The sequence below is a fragment of the Brachyistius frenatus genome, unplaced genomic scaffold (assembly GCF_029030835.1).
Source record: "Brachyistius frenatus isolate BFR_SWC_R1_liver_20210118 unplaced genomic scaffold, ASM2903083v1 Contig_79, whole genome shotgun sequence".
NCBI classification, from domain to species: Eukaryota; Metazoa; Chordata; class Actinopteri; family Embiotocidae; genus Brachyistius; species Brachyistius frenatus.
Genome location: NW_027210678.1, coordinates 87,501 through 97,500, shown reverse-complemented (window position 1 = coordinate 97,500; position 10,000 = coordinate 87,501). Strand labels below are relative to the sequence as shown.

Below are 10,000 nucleotides of genomic sequence, written 5' to 3'. Positions count from 1 at the left end.
TATCTGTACTGAGTTTACCTGTACTGAGTTTACCTGTACTGAGTTTACCTGGACTGAGTTTACCTGTACTGAGTTTATCTGTACTGAGTTTATCTGTATTGAGTTTATCTGTATTGAGTTTATCTGGACTGAGTTTACCTGGACTGAGTTTATCTGTACTGAGTTTATCTGTATTGAGTTTATCTGTACTGAGTTTACCTGTACTGAGTTTACCTGGACTGAGTTTACCTGTACTGAGTTTACCTGTACTGAGTTTATCTGTACTGAGTTTACCTGTACTGAAAACTCTTTACCTGTACTGAAAACTCAGTGCAGGTAAACACCTGTATTGAGTGTACTTGTATTGAGTATTTATTTATTTAGAGCTTTTTTTATCTATCTTATTTTATGTATACGTATTTGTACGTTTTCTCATATTGTGTGCACGTTTTTTTGTGTTTCTATGCTGCTGTGACGACTAAATTTGCCACCTGTGGGATTAATAAAGTGTAAATCTAATTTAATCGAATCTAATCTTTACCTGTAATGTGGAGCCGGCAGCTCTTTCAGAACATCCCTGATCTTCACCAGCCTCTCCTCCTCCAGCTGGATGGCCACCGCCTCCTGCAGTAACACACCTGTTACCTTTGTTTTTAGTGGGTGGAGCTGTGACTCCGGTTGAATCTAATGTTTGGGTGATACTCACAGCGAACTTGTCATACAGCTGGTACGTGAGCAGAGGGTTGGGCAGCTCTCTGAAATAAGCTTTACACAGAGAGCTGACGCAGTGGATGTCCTGCAGGTAGACGTCCCGGCTCAGATCCGGACTCCCGTCACCTTCAAACTCACTCCTGGTTTCACACAGACACACGGTCGGTTAGCATCACATTCAAACTTCAGAGGAGGACACTGTTCTTACAGATGTTCCTACACTCTCTCTCACACACACACACACACTCTCTCTCTCACACACACACACACACACACACACACACACACACACACACACACACACACACACACACACACACACACACACACACACACACACACACACACACACAGAGCATACCTCAGTTTCTGGATGTTGGACGACACTCCTGACAGACGGTAGATTCCGTCCACGATTCCATTTTTCTCCAAAAACTCACTGCAGCTTCTTAACACCTGAGGAACTGTGTATAACAGATCAACAGATGTAGAATAAAAAGATTCGAGTCTAATAATAAAAAGATACTAATAATAACAATAGAGTGTAGAATGAACAGACTGGAGTGCAGGAAGTGTTCTGAAGGTCACTTACTCTCCTGAGAGGAGGCGGTCAGGTGTTCCAACAGATCACATCCAAACACCTTCTCCTTGTTCCCTCCTCTTCTTCGAACTCGGCGCATGTTCATTCAGCTCATTCAGACCTGCTCCGCTGAGTGACTGATCGTCAGCTAAAGAATAAATATGAAGCTGCTCAATGTGTCGGATGTGGATGTTGTTGGATGTTGTTGGATGTGTTGGATGTGTTGGATGTTGGATGTTGTTGGATGTGTAGGATGTTGTTGGATGTGTAGGATGTTGTTGGATGTGTTGGGTGTTGTTGAATGTTGTTGGATGTGTTGGATGTTGTTGGATGTGTTGGGTGTTGTTGGATGTGTTGGATGTTGTTGGATGTGTTGGATGTGTTGGATGTTGGGATGTGTTGGATGTGTTGGATGTTGTTGGATGTGTTGGATGTTGTTGGATGTGTTGGATGTTGTCGGATGTGTTGGATGTTGTTGGATGTGTTGGATGTTGTCAGATGTGTTGGATGTTGTTGGATGTTGTCGGATGTGTTGGATGTTGTTGGATGTGTTGGATGTTGTTGGATGTGTTGGATGTTGTTGGATGTTGTTAGATGTGTTGGATGTTGTCAGATGTGTTGGATGTTGTCGGATGTGTTGGATGTTGTTGGATGTTGTTAGATGTGTTGGATGTTGTTGGATGTTGTCGGATGTGTCGATCCTCTCAGTTACTGTGCCGGTGTCTCTGTTGAGCTGCTGCCCGTTTCCCAGACTGCCCTCCTCCTCCTCCTCCTCCTGCTGCTGCTGCTGCTGCTGTTGGCTGCGGTTTGTGTCCTCTGAGCTCTGCGCTGCAGCTCATGTGAAGCTGGAGGATTTGGACGTTCTCTGGTTTGTGTTCAAGCCTGAAAAAGCAGAAATAAAAAAATCTTCTTTGTGCAAACAGCAGCTTCAGATTCAGACAACGATCTCCTCTGAGCTCAAACAGGTTGCAGTGGATCGGCGGCTGCGTGAGGCACTCCACTTCCTCCTGATGCTCTCATGTATTTTCGAATGACAGGCCACACCCTTGCATCTTTACTTCTCCTATTCAATGCAGTAAGTCTCTGACAGTTCGTTCCTATCACTCTGTAACGTGTCGTGAGCCGGCAGACCCTCCGGACCCCCCAGAACCTCCAACCTCAGCTCCTGCCTGACGACGAGCTTCGTTTCAGGCCGGTCTGCATGTCACAGCCGTCGGGCCTCGTTCTCCCAGCAGCGGAAATGGAGCAGCGTTAAAGCTTGAACATGTAGACTCATAGAGACTCATTGAAACTGTCCATCCTCCTGACACCTGCCGCTGCCCCCCTCCACCCACCCAATCTGCCCACTTTAAGGAACAAGTAAAGTGTGGAAACGTGAATAAATAAACAAGTTAAGAGAGAAAAGTGGTGTTCCTACCTTCAGTCTGCATCGGCACACAAGCAGCAGCAGAAAATGATGACGCAAGAAACCACCAAACTTCCCCTGTTCACTTCCTGAGCGTCTCTGCTGCTTTCTCTGAGTTCCTCCGCCTCCGCTGACAGACGAGGGAAATCAGTTTGTTCTATCAGTTCATCTACTTCCCTCTCTGAGTCAGTCGGTGTGATGGACTCACCCTGACAGGAAGTAGAATGATCTCTCAGTCCAGGACAGAGGAGACCCACCTCACCTCATCACCTCAAACTGAGGCAGCACAGAACCAAAAGAAAACCTCAGGAGAAGCAAATCAGAACCTCAGTAGAACCTCAGTAGAACCGAAGGAGAACAGAAGGAGAACCTCAGTGGAACTGAAGGAGAACCAAAGATACTGCAAGAGGTCTCAGTCTCCACAAAAACTCAAGACAGAACAGCAGAAATAATCTCCAGTGACCACACAGGTAACATTACAGGTAACATCACAGGTAAGGTAACAATACAGGTAACATCACAGGTAACACCACAGGTAACATTACAAGTAACATTACAGGTAACATCACAGGTAACACCAAAGGTAACATCACAGGTAACACCACAGGTAACATTACAAGTAACATTACAGCTAACATCACAGGTAACACCAAAGGTAACATCACAGGTAACACCACAGGTAACATTACAAGTAACATTACAGGTAACATTACAGGTAACATCACAGGTAACACCAAAGGTAACATTACAGGTAACATTACAGGTAACACCAAAGGTAACATTACAGGTAACATTACAGGTAACATTACAGGTAACACCAAAGGTAACATTACAGGTAACATTACAGGTAACATAACAGGTAACATAACAGGTAACATTACAGGTAACATTACAAGTAACATTACAGGTAACATTACAGGTAACACCCAAAGGTAACATTACAGGTAACATTACAGGTAACATTACAGGTAACATAACAGGTAACATAACAGGTAACATTACAGGTAACATTACAGGTAACATCACAGGTAACACCAAAGGTAACATCACAGGTAACATTACAGGTAACACCACAGGTAACATTACAGGTAACAGCTCCAGAGCGGACAGGAAGTGGTGAGCTGTGTCCCGGAGATACAGCACCCTCTAGTGGGCAGACGGAGGCAGCGCTGCTCAAACACGTGATCTGTGTTTCAGGTGTCTCAGTTTACATTTAGATGCGTTTGAAGGGAAGCGGCTCGGCTTCATCAGCAGGTGTTGATCGATGTCTCCAAACCAAGTGTTCACAAACATCACCAGGACCAAGAAAACTAAACTCTGTTTCCATGGAAACCCTCCATCAGCTGCAGCAGGAGAGTCCAGTTCATGTGAACGTTTACAGTTCACGAATGATTCTTTAATGAGACTTTATTAACTTTATTACACAGCAAACCTTCACGTCAGAGAGGCTCCAATTCAAAATGTTCTGCTTGAAAAATGACTAATAAAATTGATGCTGATTATTTGTATGTTGATTGAATATTTCTGTGTTTATATGTTTCAGCTCTACATGAGACCGCAACAACTAAACTTCAACTTCTGAAACTCCTCCTGGAGCATCGCTGAACTTTTATTCTTTATTTCTCCTCTTTAGAGCTGAAAAATAATTTGACTCATGTTCAGAAAAAGTTTCTGAAACAGTTCTGAAAACGGTCTGTTATTAATGAAGCCGAACCAAACATGTTTTGTATTATGGTGTTTAATAAAAGCAACAGGGAACATATATTAGAAATGATTACTTTACAGTAAACTATTGGGCGGTGCAGTGGCTAGCATTGTCGCCTCACAGCGAATAAGTTCCAGGTTCGAATCCAGACCTTCCTGTGTGGAGTTTGCATGTTCTCTCGGTTCTCCAGCTTCCTCCCACCATCCAGAAACATGGACCTCAGGTTAGTTGGTGGTTCTACAAATGTGTGAACGGTCTTTGTTTCCATCTGTCTGTAAGTGGTGGCCCTGTGATGGACTGACCACCTGTCCAGGTGAACCCCGCCTTCACCCAAAGTGAGCTGGGATAGGCTCCGCCCCCCCGTGACCCTGTTCAGGATAAAGCAGGTATAGATCACGGATGGACGATTAGGAACATGTTATTTATTAAAATACATCATATAAGCTCTGTATGAATGAATATTATATCACACTGAAGCTACATAGCATAATAACGCCGTGTATTGTACTTCAGTAAGTTATTAAGGAGCGAATCCAACTTAATTAAATCACCATGAACAATGAACTTCCTGTTTGGCTACTGGTAAATTTTGATCTATCGGGGCCACCGTACATCCTCCGTCACGTGACCACCGCTGTTTCCTGTTACTATTGTATTCCACTTCCATGTTTTTCACCTCAAAGCGCGGCTGTAATGTGAAGTCCCGCCGCCGGACCGCCGCCGCCGTGTGATCTGTGCCCGCTTACGAAGTCCGTTCACCGTCTGCCGCGTCGCTTCCGCCCGCGGAGGTTCCGATCCGGCCGACATGGCCCACTGCGCGGCGTTCCAGAACCAGCTGACGTCCATCATGGAGACGCTGGCCAAAGCTGCCGTGGTGGAGATCAGCAAGCTGTGGGAGGACGGCTTCGCTCTGGTGCAGGCCGAGCTCCGCCGGAGGGAGGGACACATCCAGGCCCTCAACCGGAGGCTGCTGTCCATGGAGAACCAGCGGCTAATGGCCCCGGTTCACCCGGGAAACAAGTCCCGATTCACCGAGAGGGAGCAGCAGAGCCAGATGCTGCCGCCTGGCGGCGACGGTGAGAACTGCAGCTCCGCAACCAGCACGATATACACACATCCAAGACGGAGCTGTGAGTGGCCGCCAGTTACAGCAGCTCTCGCTTTCTTTTTTTCCTGAAGTTTATTTGTGTGTTTTCATATTGTGTGCACCTTTTTGTTCTTTCTATGCTGCTGGCTCCTCCCCTCTGTGTGTTACCTGCTGGCTCCTCCCCCTGCTCACCTGCCTCTGTGTTCCCCAGTCGTCATCTTTACTCTTCGTTCTGTGGTTTCAGGTCCGACCGACCAGGTCCACAGCTCTGATCTGATCAGCCGTGATAGGCCGGACCTGTCGGCCAATCAGAGAACACCACCTTGTCCGGCAGCAGAGAGGGGGAAGGACCAGTCTGACCTCGGGGACGAGGACGCAGACGACGAAGACTTCATCGTCAAGCTAGAGGAGGAAGACGAGGATGAGGTTCAGATCGTGGAGCAGGTGGTGGACTCGGATCACAGCGTGGACGACGGAGTGGGTCACCAGGATCTGGACCAGAACCGCCACCCTGCGGAGACGGTGGAGGAGCAGGAGGCGGGCCCGTGGTTGTCTGTCTCGGTGGGAGACGGAGACGACTCGGACTGTTTCTTGGAACCCAAGCAGCTGTCTCACGGTCTGGACTCGGAGATCCTGCTGATCCAGAACGCCCTAGACATCTTCGAGGACCCGCCGTTCTCCGACGGGCCGGCGCCGGGCGCGTCGAGTAAACCCAGAACTGCTTTCAGCCCGAATCAGCCGAGTCCTCCTGCAGAGACTCCGCCCCTCCCTGACGGAGGGACGTCCCTCCGCTTCCTCTCCGAGAAACCGGCGCAGAATAAAACTGCAGCTTTTGGCCCCGACACCAGAATCTTTCTGTTGAACGACCCGGAGCTGCACAGAACCATTGCGGGCCGCCGCATCAGGGAGAAGTGGTTCATCTGCCCGTTCTGTGGGAAGAGCTTCGACCGGGTCAGCCACCTGGAGATCCACCAGCGCATTCACACGGGGGAGAAACCGTACACCTGCGACGCCTGCGGCAAGTGTTTCTCTCAGAGGAGCAACCTGCGCACGCACCAGAGGACTCACAAAGAGAAGAGCACATCGTGAACCGGTTCTGTTCTACCAGAACCCAACTGGGATGGAGCTCACTGATGAACTAACTGAAACTCTGAATATCTCAGATTTAAAAACTAAAACAGGTTTCGGTCTGTAACTGCAGCCGCTTCACAGGTTTATGAAGTTGTGAAGTTCTGGTTTCTATTGTTCTACATCCAGATGTGTCAGTGTGGGTCAGAACCAGCTGTGGCCTCATGTTCACTCATGTTCTCACCTGTTGGCTATAAATAATAAAAACTTCAGCTGATGGAAGTTTATTTAATATAAAAGTGTTTGTTGTGTGTTTGTTTACTGAAGTTAACTTTACTGATGTTTACAAATGCGCTGCGTTCAGCGGTGATGTCACGGCGGTGATGTCACGGCGGTGATGTCAGGGCTACCTGCTCCAGTCTCCGACAGCCTGACGCTCCAATGTCACTAAAACTGCATCTGAAGCTTCGCGTCGGACAGAAAATAGCGAAGTTCCTTCTGTGACCTTCAGAGAACGATCAGGTGAAGGTCAGAGAGGAAGAGGAGGGAAACCACAGTGATGAAGAACTGATCACCTTCATTGATCCTCTCAGTTCAACTGTTCAATAAAATAAAATCGGTTTGTAAAAGGATTTTATGAAGAAACATTTCAACTTTACATAAAAACAATAAACAACAACGTAGAGTGAAGTTGTCATGACGACCATTCTCTGATACAGAAGCTCGATCACCGATCGACCGATGACATGAACCTGGTTCCCACCGGTTAAAGGATTGTCTCTCGTCTTGTCTCTTCAGAGCTTTTTGGACCTTTCAGTATCCGTGAACATCCCAATAATAAACAGTGACCCTGACATGTCCCCAGGTGTCTCTGAACTGCAGGTGTCCAGGTGTCCAGGTGTAGAACCTAAGCTCCGCCCCTGTGTCCCCGGCTCGTTGCAGCAGATCTTCTAACAATCCTTAAAGATTTTAAAAACACTGTTAAACTCTCCGTTACTGGATCTTCAAAATAAAAGCTTCCAGCTATGGAACCACAACATCCCCACTTCCTGTCCGTTGCATGTCCCTCCTCAACGTCCCCACTTCCTGTCCGTCCTCATCTCTGATGAAGGGGGGACATTTAAACGGTCTTCAGTTAATGAGAAGTCTGATGGAAGCCGTGTGTTTGTGTCTGCAGTGAACGACTCACTTGCTATCCACGTTCCCGTCACTGCAGGACCGTGGACAGACTTCCTGTCCCCACTGTGGGCGGGTCTAGAGGACGTGTTCTCTGGGATCTAGAGGAGGTGTCCTCTGGGGTGCAGCAGGATGGCGTTGGCGTGCGGCCGCGGCCTCAGGACGCCGTTCCTGTAGTAGAAGTGGTTGTTGAGGGCCTTGGACAGCTGGTGGGAGCCGCTGTCTTCATCGTCCTCCTGTCCCTCGTCCTCTTCACGGGGACAATCTGCCTCCCGGAGCCGGCCCAGGTCCGGCTCTCTGGGCTCGATGCCGTCGTCCTGCTGGGCCTTCAGGGGAACCAGAGACAAAGGAAGACCAGAGTCCTGGAAGAGACGGCGGAGACACACGACTGAGTTCTGACAGAGAAATTACAGAAGGAAAAGACGAGAAGACGTTTGGACTGAAAGACAAATCGGATCAGAACCCTGCAGCAGGAACCAGAACCCAGAATCCCCGGAGACACCTACCAGTGACATGCTGCTGCTCTTCAGGTACGACTCAACCCTCCTCCGCCGCTCCTCCTTCTCTCCTTCCAGCTCGCCTCCTCTCAGACTCTCCCTCCCGTCCTGCCAGACGACGGGACGTCCCAGCTCGTCCACCTCCACCCCTCCTGGAGGCCCCCACCTCCCACCCAGAGTGGACTGGCTGCCTTTGTAAGCGGGACACTCCTACAGGCAGTGAGGGGACACAACTCTGTTATCTGAACGATCACCTGCTGACCCTCACCTGGGAAGGGGGCGGAGTCTCTGCATTTTTTATTTATTTTTTATTTTATACACTTTATTAATCCCCGAGGGGAAATGTCTTCACTACAGCAGGGGGGCTCTCAGGGGGGAGCTGCTGCAGCAGGCTGCCACTAGCGCGGCGCCAGGTAACCTGACCTGAGGTGCATGTTTTTGGATGATGGGAGGAAGCCGGAGAACCCGGAGAGAACCCACGCAAGCACAGGGAGAACATGCAAACTCCGCACAGAAAGGCCCAGGACCGGATTCGAACCCGGAACCTTTTTGCTGTGAGGTGACAATGCTAACCACTGCACCACTGTGCCGACCATATAGCCTCAGACGGACAGACAGTATAGCCTCAGACGGACAGACAGTATAGCCTCAGACGGACAGACAGTATAGCGTTTCGGGTCTGATTTTACTGAATAAATGATAAACCTGCTGATGTCAGCACTTCTTCCTCACCAGAGACACACGGCTGCTCTTCATGTGGCTGTCGACTCTGAGCAGAGCGAAGTCTTCAGGCTGATGGACAGACATCACATGAGATATTCAAGATGTTTCTGATTACAGCTGCAGCAGAGGGTGTGTGTGTGTGTGTGTGTGTGTGTGTGTGTGTGTGTGTGTGTGTGTGTGTGTGTGTGTGTGTGTGTGTGTGTGTGTGTGTGTGTGTTTACCTGCAGTCTGGGGTCCGTGCTGACAGAGTTCAGTCTCCTGAATGAAGCTTGTCTGGAGAGACTGTTAATCTCCTCCCTGTAAAAAATACAATCACGAGTTTGATTGATGGATCAGGAGTTTGATTGATGGTGTGTTTGTGTGTAAACACTTTAAATATCTGGTACATTCACAATCAGTTCTCCTCCCAGCGGAGGCTTCTGATTGGCTCACGTTTTCTCGCTAAGCTCCACCTCCAGCCTCTTGGTTCTATGTCGGTGGTGTCGGTGGACCAGCAGCACGACGACGACCAGGACGGAGACCAGAACTCCGGCTGAAGCCACGATGGTGATAAGCAGCAGGTGATCAGCTGAGGAGTCACTCTTCATGAGAGACTTCTCTGGAGGACAGAAGGAAGCAGCCTGATGACATCATTCCTTCCACCCACCACCAGGGGGCAGCAGCGGAACACCAGGACTGGATCTACTCAGTGTTCTGTAGTTGGTTGGATCTTATACCTGCTACTGTCATCCTGAAGTCAGTGCATCCGGCTCCCACACTGTTCCTCACCACACACTCGTACAGCCCGCTGTCATTCATCCGGAGGGCCCGTCCAAACAACAGTCTCCCTCCAACCACAGACACCCCGTCTGGCAGGGCTCCGCCTCCCCTGAAAGCCATCAGAGGGAAATGTCACCGTTGATCTGCATCGATGTCAAACAAAAATTCGACTCACAGCCGGAAACAAAAGCTGCGACTCAGCAGAAAATTTAAAAGAGTGAAATGAAAGCTGCAGCAAACAATCATTGTATATTATATCATATCACATGACATTATATGATATTACATTATATCATAATATTACATTATA

At 48.6% G+C, this 10,000-nt stretch overlaps 3 protein-coding genes across 5 annotated transcripts in view; 1 reads left to right on the top strand and 2 right to left on the bottom strand.

Annotated features, from left to right (window-relative positions):
• arhgap30 (Rho GTPase activating protein 30) overlaps window positions 1–2,742 on the bottom strand; it is a 13,044-nt gene extending 10,302 nt beyond the window's left edge. Inside the window, exons 1-6 of one of the 2 annotated variants that reach the window (XM_069708838.1) lie at window positions 2,688–2,742; window positions 1,983–2,152; window positions 1,283–1,418; window positions 1,052–1,154; window positions 686–830; window positions 521–603 (exon numbers count right to left, since the gene is read on the bottom strand). In XM_069708838.1, coding sequence (XP_069564939.1) covers window positions 521–603; window positions 686–830; window positions 1,052–1,154; window positions 1,283–1,376 — 425 coding nt within the window. In that variant the 5' untranslated portion in view covers window positions 1,377–1,418; window positions 1,983–2,152; window positions 2,688–2,742. Of the gene's footprint in view, window positions 1–520; window positions 604–685; window positions 831–1,051; window positions 1,155–1,282; window positions 2,153–2,687 lie in introns of both variants that reach the window. The other variant, XM_069708839.1, reaches the window with a different exon arrangement.
• A 2,259-nt stretch (window positions 2,743–5,001) lies between these two features.
• LOC138626940 (uncharacterized) lies at window positions 5,002–6,834 on the top strand. 2 transcript variants are annotated; one of them, XM_069708957.1, is made up of 2 exons: window positions 5,002–5,456; window positions 5,712–6,834. In XM_069708957.1, exons 1-2 carry the CDS (start codon window positions 5,186–5,188, stop codon window positions 6,554–6,556), a joined length of 1,116 nt encoding a protein of 371 aa, XP_069565058.1. In that variant the 5' UTR covers window positions 5,002–5,185; the 3' UTR covers window positions 6,557–6,834. The 2 variants fall into 2 exon arrangements, with proteins under 2 accessions (XP_069565058.1, XP_069565057.1); XM_069708956.1 differs by having other exon boundaries at window positions 5,002–5,510.
• A 321-nt stretch (window positions 6,835–7,155) lies between these two features.
• The window catches only part of nectin4b (nectin cell adhesion molecule 4b), an 11,351-nt gene continuing 8,506 nt past the window's right edge, over window positions 7,156–10,000 (bottom strand). Inside the window, exons 6-11 of the mRNA XM_069708955.1 lie at window positions 9,648–9,799; window positions 9,364–9,529; window positions 9,153–9,228; window positions 8,941–9,000; window positions 8,218–8,418; window positions 7,156–8,073 (exon numbers count right to left, since the gene is read on the bottom strand). Of these exons, the coding sequence (XP_069565056.1) occupies window positions 7,813–8,073; window positions 8,218–8,418; window positions 8,941–9,000; window positions 9,153–9,228; window positions 9,364–9,529; window positions 9,648–9,799 (916 nt within the window). The 3' untranslated portion in view covers window positions 7,156–7,812. The remainder of the gene's footprint in view (window positions 8,074–8,217; window positions 8,419–8,940; window positions 9,001–9,152; window positions 9,229–9,363; window positions 9,530–9,647; window positions 9,800–10,000) is intronic.